Source organism: Pelobates fuscus, chromosome 5, assembly GCF_036172605.1.
Source record: "Pelobates fuscus isolate aPelFus1 chromosome 5, aPelFus1.pri, whole genome shotgun sequence".
NCBI classification, from domain to species: Eukaryota; Metazoa; Chordata; class Amphibia; order Anura; family Pelobatidae; genus Pelobates; species Pelobates fuscus.
This window is the reverse complement of record NC_086321.1, coordinates 287,765,176-287,784,158: the sequence shown is the minus strand read 5'-3', so window position 1 is coordinate 287,784,158 and position 18,983 is coordinate 287,765,176. Positions and strand designations below refer to the sequence as shown.

Sequence of the window (18,983 nt, the reverse complement as noted above, 5' to 3'; positions counted from 1 at the left end):
AAAAAAAAAACAAACACTTGCTGTTTTACTTTTTCAATAATTAGAATAAATACTACAGAGTTTCAATGACATTGTAAAGGTCCCATAATATATTTATGTCACGAGGTCTCTTTAGGAAAGGTGCAGATTTTCACATATTATAGGTGTCATTGTTGAGGGGAAAAAACAAAAAAAGAAGGTAAATTAAACAAATATATCCCCCCCCCCCCTCCCCCCTCTTGAGATGACATGACACCTTCATGACACCTTCAGGTTTCTTTTGGTGAAACAATAGAGAATGTACGTTGATGATCTATCTTCTTAGTGTAAGTAATGGCTTCGGTCCTCAAAATCCCAATCAATCTGTTGGTGGCTTAATTGCGGGCAGCGATTACTACAGAAAGGGCCACTCCTCCTATTGCTATAGCTGTAGCACCAAACAGCCACTTCCAGGGGATAGACTATGGGAGAAAGAAAAACATATACATACTTAAAATTGTTAGTGTTTATGACATGTCTTAACACTTATTAATTATACGTGTCCGCTCTAAAAAGTGTCTTGTTTCCTCTACATTCCATGGCTATTTAGACACTAGCTGATAACGATCTGCTGTGCAGTATGAAAATAGTAATTTTGTGCAGGGCTTATAGTCCCTCTAGTGCCTTGCTTTTTGTTCCTTCACCCACTTGATAGCCCATACTCTCCTAGCCTCTCACTCCTTGCTAACTCAACATGTCCAGCTCTACTCACCAGAGATTTAATTCCCTGCTTTAGATCACTCTGTGCATTGTGCTGTAAAGAGCTCAGCGAATGTAAACTGCCAAGGGTTGCAGAAAAGCAGCAAATGAAAAGCAAGAATGTTAGATGATCAGAATTAGCAGATATTGCACAGTGAAACCAGGTAGCCAATATGGCAAGAGTATAATTGTCAAATACCCTAGATTTAGTTTGCTGTCGATACTGGTGAAAGGTTTAAACAATGTTTAAAGTAATCAAATCAATTGTCAATCTTAGCACACAAACAAGCATTGACAGTTACATTGCTTATTTGATCGATTTTGAAGAGTTATTTTGAGTGAAAAACATAAAAAAAAAAAATAAAATAGATATTTATTATCTCCTGTCCGCTGTCCGTACAGAAAGGCTTGAATGGGGAACCGGAGAGTACCAAATAAAACACTGATCAAACTACATATAACTTGTTTATTTATTTTAATTTGGTTTAGTTTTTAAACGTATATTAAAGATTTAGAATTTTAGTCCAGGCACAACCAGGTGCATTGGAAGCTAAAAAGCAGAAACATTGACTAAGAAACAGCTCAGAGATGAGGAGAAAAAACAACAACTCAGCAGTATAAAAAAAACCTGGGGTCCCCAAGTCTAATGGCACCATAACCACTATATTGGCATGTAATGATTATGATATTTAGACAACTGAAGGTACACTTCAAGCCACTGTTGTTGTTATGGTGCAAGGTGTGCTCTGATATTATGCAACCATAATCCGTTAAACTGTTTACAACATGCCGCTTCTGATCTTCTCAGAGCTGGATGTCAGTTTTGTTTAACAGACATAACTAGTTTGAGCCATTCAGTGAATTAAAGCCTATCTCCAAATTCAGTTTCTCCTGTGTGAGAAGACTGTAAGTAAAATGGCTGGCTGTGACAAACTTACCTGCTCCTCGCGCCTGTGCTGCTACCGTAGTTGGGCCGTGTGAGCAGAATGCTCCACACGGCCACGCTGATCCTCTCCTAAGGTCGCTGCGACCAAACGCTCCACCAGGCCTCGCAACCTGAAATAGCATTTTATATAATTGCCATTCAGCACCGACGAACTGCTCCTCCACCTGGTTCGCATGTGCCGAAAAGACAGACACTGCTTCCCTTTATCCCCTCCGACACTGCCTGCTGTTTTGGCGTGTCCGGTTATAATTTGATCGTCATGATGTCACGTCTGCCCTTAAAGTTACCACATCATCTAGGCGACCACATATTCATTATTTCGGAGTCGCATTGATGACGTGGACCAATCAGAACAAATGTTAGACTATATAATGCTAATTTTGGCCCTTATTCGGTGCCCTATCGGGGTTTCTCTAACACAAGAAAGTGGAAATTACACGTGTGAGCGCCTAAATAAAAGCAGCCACTCAAATGCCCACTTCCAAGAGACCTTGCTTGAACAGAGCCGATGCAAGGATTTTTGGGTGCATAGGCACCCCCCTGTGTGCCTCTTAACCCACTTTTTTTTTCTTATCCCCTTTTTCAAATGTCTTACCCCCTTTACTGTATCTTAGCCCCTATTTTTCCCCTTGTGTATCTCTTACAACCCGTCTTTGTGTGTCTTACTCCCCCAGCTCTTTTGTGTGTCTCCGTCTCTCCCAGCCCCTTTGAATCTTTTACACTTTCAAGCCCCTCTGTGTCTCTTTTTGCTCTTCTCCAGTCCCTCTGTGTCTGTCACTCCCAGGCCTTTCTGTGTGTCGCTTTCATCCCCAGCCCTTTCTCCCCCCTCATGCCATTCTGTGTCTTTCTCCCTTCCCTCCCTTCCCGGTCCCTCAGTGCTCCTCTCTCCCTCCCTTCCCGGTCCCTCAGTGCTCCTCTCTCCCTCCCTTCCCGGTCCCTCAGTGCTCCTCTCTCCCTCCCTTCCCGGTCCCTCAGTGCTCCTCTCTCCCTCCCTTCCCGGTCCCTCAGTGCTCCTCTCTCCCTCCCTTCCCGGTCCCTCAGTGGTCCTCTCTCCCTCCCTTCCCGGTCCCTCAGTGGTCCTCTCTCCCTCCCTTCCCGGTCCCTCAGTGGTCCTCTCTCCCTCCCTTCCCGGTCCCTCAGTGGTCCTCTCTCCCTCCCTTCCCGGTCCCTCAGTGGTCCTCTCTCCCTCCCTTCCCGGTCCCTCAGTGGTCCTCTCTCCCTCCCTTCCCGGTCCCTCAGTGGTCCTCTCTCCCTCCCTTCCCGGTCCCTCAGTGGTCCTCTCTCCCTCCCTTCCCGGTCCCTCAGTGGTCCTCTCTCCCTCCCTTCCCGGTCCCTCAGTGGTCCTCTCTCCCTCCCTTCCCGGTCCCTCAGTGGTCCTCTCTCCCTCCCTTCCCGGTCCCTCAGTGGTCCTCTCTCCCTCCCTTCCCGGTCCCTCAGTGGTCCTCTCTCCCTCCCTTCCCGGTCCCTCAGTGGTCCTCTCTCCCTCCCTTCCCGGTCCCTCAGTGGTCCTCTCTCCCTCCCTTCCCGGTCCCTCACTGTTCCTCTCTCCCTCCCTTCCCGGTCCCTCACTGTTCCTCTCTCCCTCCCTTGCCGGTCCCTCACTGTTCCTCTCTCCCTCCCTTGCCGGTCCCTCAGTGTTCCTCTCTCCTCTCCCCTCCCTTCCCGGTCCCTCAATGTTCTTCTCCCCTCTATTCCATGTCCTTTAGTGCTCCTCTCCCCTCCCTTCCATGTCCTTTAGTGCTCCTCTCCCCTCCCTTCCATGTCCTTAAGTGCTCCTCTCCCCTCCCTTCCATGCCTTTAGTGCTCCTCTCCCCTCCCTTCCATGCCTTTAGTGCTCCTTTCCACTCCCTTCCCTGTCCATTAGTGCTCCTTTCCACTCCCTTCCCTGTCCATTAGTGCTCCTTTCCACTCCCTTCCCTGTCCATTAGTGCTCCTTTCCACTCCCTTCCCTGTCCATTAGTGCTCCTTTCCACTCCCTTCCCTGTCCATTAGTGCTCCTTTCCACTCCCTTCCCTGTCCATTAGTGCTCCTTTCCACTCCCTTCCCTGTCCATTAGTGCTCCTTTCCACTCCCTTCCCTGTCCATTAGTGCTCCTTTCCCCTCCCTTCCCTTAGTGTTACTCTCCCCCCCTCTTAGTGTTGTTTTTCCTTTCCCTCCCCTGTCCCTTAGTGTTCCCTCTTCCCCCTTCTTACCTGTCTCTTAGTGCCCCCCATCCCCCTTAATGTTCCTACCCCCCCTTAGTGTTCCTCTCCCTTCCCCTCCCTCTCTTTTAGTCCCCCCCCCCTAGTTTTCTTTGTCCCTTCCCTCCCCTGTACCTTAGTGCCCCACCCCTTAATGTTCACCCCGGTGTTATTCTCCCCTCCCTCTTTTTTACCTTAGTGTACCTTGGTGCCCACCTGTCCATTAGTGCGCCTCTCTCACCACCACCCCCCTTCTCGGTCCCCTCTCCGGTGTGCCCCCAACATTTCTTGTAGCGTGGCCGGGGAAAGCGTACCGCGGTACAGGAGCTTCAGTTTCCTGTACCCAAGCGGACTGACAGGAAGTGCTCAGTGAGAGAGCACTTCCTGTCAGTCCGGCTGGGTACAGGAAAAAGAAGCTTCTGTACCGTGGTCCGCTCCACTCAGCCATGCTACACTGAGTGACTGGCAGAAGGGAGCGCTGTGTGCCGACCTCCTACCAGTCACTCAAATCTAGCACCCCCGGGCTGGTGCACCCTAAGGAAACCGCCTGTACCGCCTTATGGGTACGCCGGCCCTGACCTTGAGACAGATGTGTAAACTTAAGAGTGATCTCAAAATTACACTAGAGGGCGCTAAATATTAGGCATGCAACAAATATTACCAATCTTGGAGCTGTGGGTATGTTCCGTACTCAGAAACTAGATCCACAAAGAGAAATAAAAGAAAATTGTTTAGTGCTTATAATAAGTCTCTTTGACTCTATGTATTTCTGGCATCTGGACCCAGCTAGTTTATTTGTAGATCCATATTTCTATTATCCTGACCTTGGCTATTACTGACTTTGTCTCTTGGTCTTTTTTAACGTTAAGTCCGTCCACTTAGGTAATACATCTACATTAGAACCTCTATTTGATCCTTGCGAAAATACTATACCTTTTCCAGGCCCTATCTATTCATCTCCCAGGTGCATTCTTCAAACAGATGCGCATAAGTTTAACTACATCTGGGGCAACAAACCAGCAAGAATAGCCCATACTTCACTGACCTCCACCATGGGCAGAGGTGGACTAGGACTGCCCCATCTATACAAATACTACGTAGCAGTATTGCTCACTCGATTGAAAGAATGGACAGATACCAACAGGAAAAAAATCATGGTACACCCTAGAACAGAGCTTTATATCAGTCCCCCTACACACCCATGCCAACTTACAGTGCTCACTCCTACACGGCACCCACTCATACACAACGTCCTCACGATTTGGAGAAGATACAAAGACATATGGGGACTGTCATCCGGACTGTCGAGACTCTTCCCTATAGCAGACAATCCTGACTTTCAGGGGGGACGAGGGGGACCACTCCTTGCCCGCCTCATGGGACCATCCACCCCAGAGATAACCGAAATGGTCTCGGGGGACCCACCTACTGTCAGGACCATGAACAGACCGCACAGACATGACACGCTCATTGATGTGATAGGTAGGGCACAACTTAAGACCTTCTTAAAAAGAACATCTCTGTGGCCCAGAGAGCGACCCTAAACGCCCCCTATCTAAAATCTACCGCATCCTCCAGGGAACAGAGGGGGAACACAAAACTCTGCCATTCCAACAGAAATGGATGAAAGACCTCCGTATACATATCTCTGACAAAGACTGGTCAGGTATCATGGAAACAGGCATCAAAACTCTGATCAGTGTAGCACACAGGGAGACCTTCTACAAAAGAGCCACCAGATGGTACAGAACTCCAGTCATGCTACACTCAATTTGGCATTCTATCAGTAGCATATGCTGGAGATGCTCAAATGGTCCAGGCGATATAGAACATATTTGGTGGAGTTGCCGAGACATCCAAGGTTTCTGGCTTCTCATACTTTCCGAAATAACTAAAATATTGAAACCACCGACTCGCCTATCCCCATCCCAGGTTTTACATGGCTGGCGTCGCACATTTGCGGAACCCCATAAGCAACAGCTGCTACACCTCCTACTGGGGGAAGCAAATGCTCTTATCCCGCTACACTGACGGAACGCCAGCACACCATCCAAAGAGCAGTGGGTACAAAGAGTAGAACGAACTAGAGAATTAGAGGAAATGGTATAAATATCTCCAGAGATGGGAGCCCTGGACAGAGTTCTGGAAACGACACCCCGGGGAATAGGATACCTAGGCACTCCTAGACTAAACAATTAGAGACCTAGACAACATGGCAGATCGCAGAACCACCTTATAAAACGACAGAACAAAAAGTATCAAGGAATAACTACTGTACCAAGTAGTACCAGGCAGGACCCTGTTGGACCTTCACCCCCTTCCTTACCCTCCCACAACTCCCCCTCCCCCTGGCAAGTTGCCAACCCTTAGTTGATCACCTACCCCTTAAACGGTTCGAGACAGAGACAACAACACCAGCTAACTGGGTCTTAACAAGAACTTCTAGCAGATCCAACCAAACCGACATACAACTATAACAGTACTAAAATAACGATAAAAATATGAGCATTTGCACATAATGTTATGTAACCCTTATATGTAACAATTGAATGTTCCCTCTTCTCTTCTGTATCCCAAATCCCCTCTTCTCTTCTGTATCCCAAATCCTTGCCTTTATGAAAATAAAGAAAAACTGAAAGAAAAAAAAAAAAAGAACCTCTATTTGTGGGATTCATTATTTCCTGTAAGTTGGGGTGCGACACGGTGAAAATGGCAGAATAGTTATTGTCAGACTGTGTTAAACAGATCTAAAGAAAGATATTCAGTACCTTAATCAAGCCTCTTTCAAATGATTACAGCATGAATTTCACCAGACTGTGGCTCAATTTGTTGGTTGAGTTCCAATGTTTGGCCAAATGTTCCATTAATGAAGGTTTGTTGTAGGGTGGCAAATCTGAGGATGTGCAGTTTTACTCCGTTAACTGTGTCTCCACAGTGTGCATCACTGCATTCCCATGATGGTTAAAGGGACACTAGTCACCAGACCACCTCAGGTCAATGAAGTGGTCCGAGTGCAGTGACCCAGTCCCCTTACCCTCGTAAGGTTAATAATTGCAGTTCCTCAGAAACCACAATGATTACATTCCAGTACCAAGACTGCCTCTAGTGGCTGACAATCAGACAGCTACTACAGGCACTTCCTGCTTGCTAGGCGACTTTTGGTCGCCTAACTGAACGGACACTAAACATCCTCACGCTCCTCTGGAGGACATCCAGCATCAGTAAAATTAGCAATAGAAAGCATTGCAGCAATGCTTTTCTACAGGAAAGGCCTAATGCACTTATCAGGTAAGTACCGGTTTATTAACCCTGCCAGAGGGACGTATAGTGCTAGGAATATAGATTTGTATTCCTAGCACTATAGTATCCCTTTAAGAGAACGTATCTCCCTAAAGATTAGAACGAGTGTTGGTCAGGACTTTATAAAGTAAGCATATTCTAATATGATACAGAATATCATATTCTATATTTAGATGAAGGCAGAAATTAGTGTACATCTGCATACACATAATTACCCAAGAAGATTTTGGAGTGGACTTAGCTGTGGGTCCTACGTTCCCAAGCATCTTTTTGTACATGGCAGTCTCCACATTTTTCTGGTCTGTGTGTATCTTCACTAGCTTGGATAGCTCTGCATGGATAGTCTGTAACACACAGGAAACTAACATTAAAACCTTAATTCAAGTCACTCAGCATCTAGAAGAAATTGATTAATTTACACTCATCACTTAAAAGAACTTTTTGTAATGTTTGAGTTTCTCAAAAACAGAAAATAACCAATATGCTGCATGAAATAAATATATTTTAAAGATATATACAAGATAAATGGTCTTCCACTTTGTGTCTGCCAGTGTCATACAGAGTCTGCTTTAACACAACACCAATAAGAGAGATCCAAACTAGCTCACACCAAAAATGCAACATCTCTCCATCTAAACTCTGGATTGGGGTAAAATAATCCCACATGTTCATAAACAGTTGAAATTCAAAAGGAAATCTGTAATTATGTTTTTTTTAAACGTTATGTTATAAGCAAAAATTATCAATATAAATCTTAATAGATCACTGCAATAAATAGCATAAGGGAAAACATTTACTTTATTGGCAGGTTCCAGTTTCAAGGCCTTCCGTAAAATGACAATAGCTTCGCTATACTCGCCCTGTTGGGCCAGAACCTGCAGACAAAGATGTGAAAAATGAATAAGCATTATATAATGTTAAATATAAAGCTAACACAGGCAAGCACACATTACATATACAATGTTAAATTCCTGCCGTATACCAGCGTAGATTGAAAACAACCATCTATTCTTTTACATTTTACTCAACAAATTACTTCAATAAAAGGTAGCTATAGATGTTTTGTGTCATATATTTATATATATATTTTATTTTTTTTAAATCATTTATATTTAGAAGTAGTTTCCATATATCATCAGAGAAAGCCTGTCTCCAAACACCTTAGAGATCTATCCAGCCTACACTCTCTTGGGTACTTTTACATCCCACCCACTGTAGGTTTTACATCATACACTCCCTTGGGAACGTTTACATCTTTATGGATACTTTGAGTGGTTATATGTACCTGATGCATGTGGTATGTTGTTTTCATCATTGCTGCTTGTTAACATCAATAAAATCTTTCATTGCAAAAAAAACAAAAAAAAAAAACAAGGTTTGTTTTCCATTAAATTTTATTTATGCTATATGGCAAGCGGTCCAGGTGAAGATGCAATGCAAATTTAACACTATGATAAACACTATGGTAGGAATGTCTGAAAATGCATGCGCTTGTACGCTAGTGTGTATGTGTGCACTAATTAGTTTGTGGGGTTCATAAGAATTCCCTTTCTGTCTCAGTGATTTTACTTTCAACTTGAAAGCAGCAAGGTAAATTGTTCACAGGGACTCACCCAAGAGGTTTACCATGACATGACATGCAAGCTTACACTTTAATCGCCGTTGGAGTGATGCTAAAAACCATGTTATTTAATTTATTTATTTAGATGTGCATAGTGACGTGGGATTGCATGCAGGCAACTTTTTTTGCTTTTGTTTTATGTATTTGGGCTGTATTTGGGCTATTTTTGGGCTGTATTTGGGCTATTATACCACTGCTGCTGGTCAATAGGAGTGGAAGATGAGAGCAGGAGTGCTTTTGTATTACACAGACATGTTACAGCCTCCAATGGTTCCTTAGTTCATACGTGTGGATAAGAACACACTCTCTCATTAAAGATTTAAAATATTAGCTGAAAACAGCAAAGTGAATTGTTAGTGTAGGACCCGTCCAAGAAGTTTACCTTGATGCTGGCAGGTGAGCTTACACTTTAAAATTAAAACTCTACTATTGTTTAAATTTGCATGGAGTTTTGAAATAATATGTAGGTTACGTTTTGTTTTCATTATATACTTGGGCTGATGAATACTATAGACATTGCTGCTGCCCAACGGTAGTGTGAGTTTGAGCGCAGGGCTTTTTTCAATGTGTTTTTACTATGGTAGGAATGCCTAAACATGCATGTGCATGTATGTTACTTTTCAAGCAGATGCCTGAGAACACATGACTGTATTTGCAACATCACTTAACGCTGACATTGCCCACAACTGGATGTGCTGTGGAGGCAAGTGTGATTAATTCTTACTTTACAGTAAGAGCTTCAATAGTGCTCAGCAGAATGAAGAATTAAGGATCACTTTCAGAGAAGTGTGAGTTCCTCTCTAAAGAAACAATGCTTCTTTTAAGCAAAATCTTCATTGGGATTTGATGCACCATATTTACTAACAGAAACGATGGTGGTCAGTAGAGCAATAGAATGTTCATGCTGTTTAATCCATATGCAGAACTAAACCCAATATTTGCTATTTGTGCCTACATACCTTAATCCCTTTAACGTCTGTAACATACGTATAGAGATACAAGCTGCCTACATCCGACACAAGTATATAAAACACCATGACTCGAGTGACCCATAGTACCTAGGTAGATGAACCCCCAAAGATGTGCCAGGATATATGTCAGGACAAGATTTGATTATTTCAAAGCAGCAGTACAGATATCTTGTTTAAGCCAGCAATTGACATTGACTGGTATATTATCAAAATATATTACAATATGACAAAAACATTACAATTTTTTTTTATTTTTCCCTTAGTGATCACATTTACTACTGCTAATAAAAAATAAAAAAAATGGACAATAATGTAGAAAAAAAATAAAATATTGGCGTTTTCAGTAAATACTCAGAAACTATACTTCATCAGCATGGTTTACCACAGCACAAATGTGGCCATAAATCTCTTCCTCCGCCTCCTTTCCCCGTCGTCGGCTGAATGAGCACTGCGCGGCATGAGCCGCGCGCGCATTTAGTCTCATAGGAAAGCATTCTCAATGCTTTCCTATAGACGCTGGCGACTTCTCACTGTGAAAATCACAGTGAGAAGCGCGGAAGCGCCTCTAGCGGCCGTCAATGAGACAGCCACTAGAGGCTGGATTAACCCATAGCTAAACATAGCAGTTTCACTGAAACTGCTATGTTTACAGCAGAAAGGGTTAATCCTAGATGGACCTGGCACCCAGACCACTTCATTAAGCTGAAGTGGTCTGGGTGCCTATAGTGGTCCTTTAACACATGCTATTTTAAACACCTAACATCACGATCATAAAAGTGTACTGTTACAGAAATGAAAAGTTGGGCTGGATGTGTATGTCCTTTCATTGGATAAAAATGGATTAAATGTACTGTCTGATGTTTATCCCATTATATGTATACAGTTTTACTGTATCCCAACTGTCTTTACAAAAGCTTACAATAAAATAATTAGAATGAAACAAATGCAAAATGAAAAATAGCACAACACAAAGATTAGGTTTATTTACGAAAATGAGAATTGTCGGGAATTCAAAGTGAATTTAAAATTATATACTAAAAGAACTGAACTTCAAAAAAAAAAAAAAAATGTAAGTTCAGCTGTTCTAGTGTAAACATTTAAATTCTATTTGAATTCCAGACAATTCTCTAGTAAATAACCCTGAGAGGTATTGTACTGAATCACAGCTTACAGATGGAAAGTCATAAAATAAACGTCTTAGATTATTATTATTGCCATTTATATAGCGCCAACAGATTCCGCAGCGCTTTACAATATTATGAGAGGGGGGATTTAACTATAAATAGGACAATTACAAGAAAACTTACAGGAACGATAGGTTGAAGAGGACCCTGCTCAAATCAGCTTACAGTCTATAGGAGGTGGGGTATAAAACACTTTAGGACAGATGAGGTATTGGATATGTCTGATGAGTCATGGCTAAATGGTTACATGTTTAGTATATTTTGCTAGTATCCCCGCTTTAAGGAGAGGTGTATGAAATCAACTCAGACAACACTGGGCTTGGAATATCACAAACAGGGTTTTTCCATTAAACTCTGAAATTTAACAAATAAACGCTGTACAGTCAACCTGATGTAAGCAATCTGGAAAAATCTTCAACTCCCTTATAGTGACTTGGCAATTTTAGAATCATTTTTGTCATTCAGAATTAAATCCAGATTGTAGTTTAGTTAATAATCCCAAAAGTGTAATTTAACAACAGTAAAAGAGAAGAAGATGCTCAGCTATTCTAGAGATAAAATCAACATAAAACAATTATAGTGCGGACAACAAACTGCAATTAGAGGTTTCCATTCATTTGATGGTAGAAACATGACAATGCATTTAATAGCATTGCTTTAACAATACATTAGCATTATATAGATGCATTATTAATGATAACAGACGCCACCTAGAAACAATGTCCAATGATTTACTTCTGCACATACTACTAGAGTGACATCTAGTGGCTAAAGAAGTTAAGGATTACATATAAACAACATTCCTTGCCTTTTGCAATTATAGATGGTGTAGATTGGTATGACTGCAAACATGTAGGTGAATATTTCATTAAACAGGGCTGCAAAATACATTGAAAATTCACAAATAAACTAGTAAAATCTAATTATTTGTGCTCGTACGGATTTTATTAAGATATTACACATTTAGAGGACAGTGTTTCTTTATGTTAGAATATGGCACCTCATTATTTTTAAAATAGTTTCAATAAGCAGCATTGTCACGAAAGGAGCAAGGAGGGTCCAAATCCAATACTCCTAATAGAGGAACATTGGGGACCAATGTGCATGCGCAACAAGTGCCACACACACATTTAATCTTTCCCATGGGAAAGCGCTGAATCAATGCCTGCCTTACTCTGTCAATGTCAGTAGAGGTGGACTTAACCATGCATTGTTAACATTGCAGTTTCTGAAAAACTGCAATGTTTTACATTGCAGGATTAAGGTAACAGGGATACTGCTCCCAGATTACTTCAATAAGATGAAGAGATCTTAAGGTCTATAGTGGCCCTTTAATGACGGTGCACTAACAACATTCTGATATCACAATAAACGATTAACTGTTGATGGAAATTCATGTTTTGGGGAAGACTGGGGATGCATGGTCTTGGGTAAATATTAGGTTGTTGCAAAAAGGTGTATTGAGAAAAATCTCGAAAGAGAGGATAATGGTCTGTACAGAAAAGTAGAAATTGTTTTAAATAATAGTTGAAAACATTTGTGGCATGGGGGGGGCGGAGCCAGCAGCGCAACGAAGCGGTCGCATCTCACCAAGCTCCGACTCCAATTGACCTAAACAGACCCATAAACAGCAAATTCTACCCACGAACCTACCTAATAACCCGTCCACGGAAGTGCAGCAGAACATGGGCAGAAAGTCCAAGAAACCAAAGGCGGATAACAGCCCTCCCGGACGGAACATTGCCGACATGCTGCGGAACACGCAACAGGCCGCATGGTCCAAGATGGCGCTGGAGGACGATTTTGCCTCATACTCCTCAGAGGACTTTGCATCAGACCTGATGGAGGGAGCGTCCTTCAGACCGTCGACAAAACAAAACACGGTGACCAACTCACCCGGAGACCCGGTCACTGCAGGCCAGCTTAAAGAAATGCTAGCTGACCTACGCAAGGACCTATCCGCAGACATGGCCTATTACAAAGCAGCCATAGAAGGGGCCCAGTCGAAGATTACCCAACTAGAGGCCTGTGCGAGCACCCAGGACTCCAGGCTAACGGCGGTAGAGCAACAAGTGGCTGACCTAGCAAGGCAGCAGCAGGCCACAGCAGACCGCCTGGATACACTGGAGGACCAAAGGCGACGCCACAACCTGAAAATCAGGGGGATACCTGACTCTGTGAGCCTCACGGAAATACCCCACTATATTAGACGCCTACTGAGTGCCCTGCTCCCTCCAAAACAGGCGAAATCCCTGCGGCTCGACGGGATGTTTCGACTACCAAAGCCGACCCGGGCTCCACTGACCACATCCGCGGACCTTATTATACGTTTCCAGAGCGTGTCGGACAAAGCGGCTCTTCAGGCTACGCTGAGGGGCAAAACACCCCTATCGTTTGAAGGTAGCCAACTAACCTTTTTCCAGGACATCACAAGGAGCACGCTTGTCTGGCGAAAATCTTTACAACCATTACTGCAACTCCTCTGTACCAGAAACCTGCCCTACCGCTGGGGAACCCCGCGAGCAGTACTACTCACCCTCAATGAGACCTCACATAAAGCGCAGAGCTTTCAAGAATTGGAAGCACTCCTGCAATCTGCGGGTATACTCCAAGCTGCACCCACGAGAGGAACAGGACTGTCCACGATCAACCCAGCCACCGTACGGGAGTTCACCCTGAGAACACCTCTGGGGCCGACAGCGACCAACCCGCCGACTTGAGCTACTTGAGACCGTAGACCTTCAAGTGACATCTCTCACACTTCACCAGCGACACTCAAGTTTTCCACGGTTTTCCACAGTTTCGAACACCCATGCCCGGGACTAGCACACAGCACAGGTACCGGCTGAGGATGGCAAGACAACCTACCACAGCTTTGCTATCCAGGCTGCAAATACCCTACCACCGGAGTACGCAGATCCGAACTTGCCGCACTAACCTTGCCACTCCATGTCATCGTGCCTGAGACGGTTTAAATTTCTGTTTCTGCCTCTCTTACTATCCTTTGGGCAGGATATCTAATCCTTGCTTTGCCTACGGATCACAGCAGAAGTACCAGGACTTATCAGACGTGAAGCTGTCCCTTCCCCTGCAACGACTCGTAATTATGATCCGTGACCCATTATAGTACACTACACCACATATGACCCTACATGTAACATAGGTTTACGTTGGGTTTGTTTTATGTTATAGAGCAGCACTCACACTCACATCTATAAATCAGATTGTGCCAGAGGTACACTTGTAACCATCGACCCCGTCTTTTACTGGGTCTAATGGTAATAGACCGGCATAGCTGAATGAGACTGGAATATTTAGTCTACCCAATGTGCAGACGCAGCCTGTCTACGCCTATATATATTCCCACACCCCGCTCGCAGTGCTCACTGGCAAATTTAAACCAATATGCAGGGCAGCATAGTCCCCACCTGATAGAGGAAAGACGAGCAATCCAACATGGGCATACCAAATTGTAAAATAATGTGGGTCACTAAAGCCTCCTAAACAGGCTATTACTCCCCTGCAACAATCAACAAGCATACCTATTTTGCCTACATAGTTTGCACCCTTGCCTAGCTGCAGCAGAATGTGGACATCCGTGATAACCTACTTACATAAACATTGTTATACGTCAACCTTATCACTGTCCTCTTGTTTAAATGTTTCACTGTTTAACCGGATGACTATTTGAATTATATAAAATGTGCAAGATCGCAGGCCGCTGATTACTGCGAGCTTATCCTCAGACACGCTGCTGTTGCAGGTGTCATTACTAAGTATGTGTGCCTATAATGCCTACACAGTTTACACCCTAGCCTAACAGACTCAAAATGTGGACAACCGAGATAATCTACCTACCCTAGCACTGTTAAGCGTCAACATTATCATCATCATTTTATTTTAATGAAATGTCTTCACTGTTTAGCCTAGCGGATGACTATTAGACTTATATATACATTCGCGAGATTTCACACCACTGATTAATGTAAGTTTATTCCCAGACACGCTGCGGTGGAGCAGGTCTATTCTAAGTATATACGCCAATAGGGCTTGCACAGTATGCACACTAGCCTAGCAGACTCAGAATGTGGACAACTGAGATGACCCTCCTACCCTAGCACTGTTAAGTGTCAACCTTCTCATTATCATTTCATTTAGTTAAATATTTAAACGTTTTCACTGTTTAGCCTATCGGAGGATTATTAGACTTATGTATACATTTGCAAGATTCCAGGCCACTGATTACTGTAAGTTTATTCCCAGACAGGCTGCGGTGGAGCAGGTCAATACTAAGTACATACGCCCATAAGGCCTGCACAGTATGCACACTAACTTAGCAAACTCAGAATGTGGACAACTGGAATGACCTACCTACCCTAGCACTGTTGAGTGTCAACCTCTCATTAATATTTTATTTTATATAAATGCCCTCTCTGTTTAGCCTATCGGATAACTAATGGAACTATATATAACTTTGTATGACTTCTTGCCACTGCTTACTGTAAGCGTATCCCCAGACATGCTGATGCTGAGCAGGTCACTACTATATAATTACATCCATAATGCCTACGCAGTATACACCCTTGCCTAGCAGACTCAGATTGTGGACAACCATATTAACCTACCTACCCTGACACGGTTAAGCGTTAACCTTATCATTAACATTAGGTTTAAATGTTTTTACTGTTTAGCCTACTGGATGAATATTTAGAATTATATAAAAATGTGCAAGAATCCATAGCACTGATTACTGTAAGTTTATTGTCAGACCCGCTGTTGTGGTTTTTGTCAATACTATGTATGAAGTGCACAACAAAAATAAAGAATTCCCCCCCAAAAAAAAAACATTTGTGGCATATGATTTGGGAGGGATTATCCCGTTCTGTTTATTTAGGGATAATGATAGAATTTTACCTGTAGGACATTCAAGAGAATATGATTAAAATGCGGTAATATACAAAAACAGATGTGGAAAAATTATTTAAATTAAAATAGAAAGCAAGAGCTTGTAACAATAGTATGGTAAAACAGTGTGAAACTGGAGACCGGTCTTTAAATGAAATAAGGAAAATGAAAAAAGCATATCTTTCCAAAATGTGCATTCTGGTCACAGTTAAAGAATCACTATAGGGTCAGGAACACAAATATGTATTCCTGACCTATAGTGTTTAACCCACCTGCACTGGCTCCGCCCTTTTTGTGACATCATCAAACTGGCCTATTTTTAGCCAATCCAATGCTTTCCCACAGGGAAAGCATTGGATTGGCTAAAATTGGCACGGGGCGGGGCCAAATGCTGTTTTGGCCAATCAGGACCTTTTCATAGAGATGCATTGAATCAATGCATCTCTATGAGTAAAATTTAGCGTCTCCATGCAGAGCGTGGGGATGCTGAACGGCAGGGATGATTACTGTGCAGCCTTGAGCCAGGAAGCACCTCCAGTGGCCATCTAAGGAGTGGCTACTTGGAGGTGTACCTAGAGGCAATGTAAACACTGCCTTTTCTCTGAAAAGGCAGTGTTTACATGAAAATGCCTGAAGGGAGCCATTATACTCACCAGAACAACTACATTAAGCTGTAGTTGTTCTGGTGACTATAGTGCCCCTTTAAAGCTTGTTTTTACACTTACTCTAGTAATTGCAGACACTTTGAGAAGATAGATACATATATGATTATGCCCTCTTCAAATGGGGGGTTTGGGATTATATTTTGGAATTATTGTAAACACAAAAGGTTGGTAGCAAAAACAGTTTGAGACAGGAATAGACAATGGTGATGGAATGTGGAAGGTTGAGTCAGGGAACAGAACAATGGAATATGGTGGTAGACAAAATATGAATTAAATGCAAAGCATCATAACTGATAAGTTGTGGCTTCAGAATTATATCAGGGAGGTAGACAGAGCCGTTACATTAGTGACAGCATGTCCCTTTCATCTGTTCAACATTTTAGAAGTTTGTGTATTATAAGTGACTGACCTTTCCCTTTCTAAATAAAGCCTTGATATTCTCTGGCTGGTACTCTAGCACCACGTTACATGATTTCAATGCAGCCTCAAAATGGTCTAGTTTGAGCTGGGCAGCAGCCAGATTGTTCAGACATTTTATCTTGACATCTAGGAGCTCGGCCTCTTCTTCAGGGCTGAATTCAACTAAAGAGAAAGTAAACAATGGGTTCAAAGGTAAAATTAAGATCTATTATAACACAAACATTTCTATATAGTTTAGTAACTTCACTTCCAATATGGACAAATATGTATTCCCAACGCTGTAGTGTCCTAGTTACGATGTAGTTTTAGTGTTAGATGCCCCTCGTTTCCAGTAAAAATCTGAATAAAACTTTTTACTTACATTTTCTCCAGCACTGAGACTCCCTCTGCGTTGCTGTCCATGCCTCCTCCAGCAACGTCATCCAGGTCTTGTGCCGATGGCCAATCCAAGCAGGAAATTTACTTGGCAGAGTAAGTACTCTGTTGTTGCAGTGGAGGTGCCTCTAGTGGCTGTCTGGAAGTCATAGTGCTCGGCTTAAAGGGTTTCTCAAAGCACCATGCTCATGGTGCCTGAAGTCTTTATGTGCAGTGTCTCGCTTTGAAATGCTGCACATACAAAGTATAACCCCTCTGGAGTCCAACCTTCCGCAGCATCATAGGGGCATCATTAGCTAGCCCGGAACAAGAATTTCAGGCTGGCAAATATCAATACTGTGCATATTCCTAAGAACAGTCAGCTGAGACTCTCAATCTATGAATGGCCAGTAGGATCAACTTACACCTTCTGTAGCTACTGTAAAAGACTGAGGCTATTACCATCTACTTGAGGACCTTTTGCTTCTGGCAGGGAGATAGGTAAGAGGGCAGACTGTTGCAAAATGGTTTGCACCATTACTGGGAACTGGGTCAGGCTACCCGTAGCATCATAACCACTATAGCGGGCTGAAATGGTTATGATGCTTGGAGTAACCCTTGAAGGATCATGTTTAAGAAGCAAACTAACTTTTTAAAATATGCTTTCCAGACAGGAAGCCAGAATAAATTACCAATGGCAGTAGGAGTGAGGCAAAGATGTTAAAGTGGAAACATTACTTTTCTAGAAATTGCTCCCCAGAATAAAACATTGAATATCAACTACAACTTGTTAATCTTTTTTCATGTGACGTTCCATTTAAAAAAAAACAAAAAAACATTACGTTTAAGCAATTGGCGTCATAATAGATTTCAGTCCAGGCACAGCATGGGCACACAATGCAAATGAGGTTCTTCTCTTCCACCAATTATGTTTAATGGCAGAAAGGGGTAACAGTTATATTCACTGACAGGGAGTCAAGATGGAGTTGCCAGTGTGGATTTCAATAATTAATCTTCTCTCTTACCTCACCAAAGCATATTTGGCAAAAAATAAGGACCGTAAACACAATTTTGAAAACTCTTGGAAAAGACAATTTCCCTATAAGAAATTATATATACCCACCTATGTGGTGAAGGTCCATTAAAGAGTGAAAGTAGACCTGTAACAGGATTGTTCAAGCCATATTAATGTTTCCAGTTGGAGGGAGTGAAGTAGTGATAATGGAAAATTATTGTAATGTTGTTGCTATATTGTTCACATTTCTTGCCGATCAATACAATTTAATTTAAAAAAAAAAAAAAGTAAAAAAAAAAAGTATTCGTAACGGAGAAAGGAAACGTGCATCTTTCCATAATATGCTTTATAAAGGCAAGAAAGCTTTAAGTATTATAGCACTCACTTAGGAAATGGACAGTGGACATTTGAAGGCTCTGCAAATTACATTCTCTTTATATTACTAACGGGGTTATTCATTAAACTGAGAAGCAAAATTTAAGCAAGAAAGGCTGATGTGGGGAAATATTCCAATGTAGCAATTTTTTTTTTCAAAATCCAGCGGAAGAGGTTTTCTTTGCAAAGCGCAGCTTACTAGTACGATCTACAGGTCCAATCCAGTGCTTGTGCACTGGGGTCCTGTAATACACATTTGGCAATTGCCACGCCATGCCAACTTTTCTCCGTAGAAAAGCACTGAAAGCGGAGTCAGTAAAAAATTATTAT

At 42.6% G+C, this 18,983-nt stretch overlaps 1 protein-coding gene across 1 annotated transcript in view; it reads right to left on the bottom strand.

Annotated features, from left to right (window-relative positions):
• Nucleotides 1–219: 219 nt before the first annotated feature.
• FKBP8 (FKBP prolyl isomerase 8) overlaps nucleotides 220–18,983 on the bottom strand; it is a 55,902-nt gene continuing 37,138 nt past the window's right edge. Inside the window, exons 6-9 of the mRNA XM_063455408.1 lie at nucleotides 16,899–17,071; nucleotides 7,941–8,018; nucleotides 7,359–7,487; nucleotides 220–440 (exon numbers count right to left, since the gene is read on the bottom strand). Coding sequence (XP_063311478.1) covers nucleotides 354–440; nucleotides 7,359–7,487; nucleotides 7,941–8,018; nucleotides 16,899–17,071 — 467 coding nt within the window. The 3' untranslated portion in view covers nucleotides 220–353. The remainder of the gene's footprint in view (nucleotides 441–7,358; nucleotides 7,488–7,940; nucleotides 8,019–16,898; nucleotides 17,072–18,983) is intronic.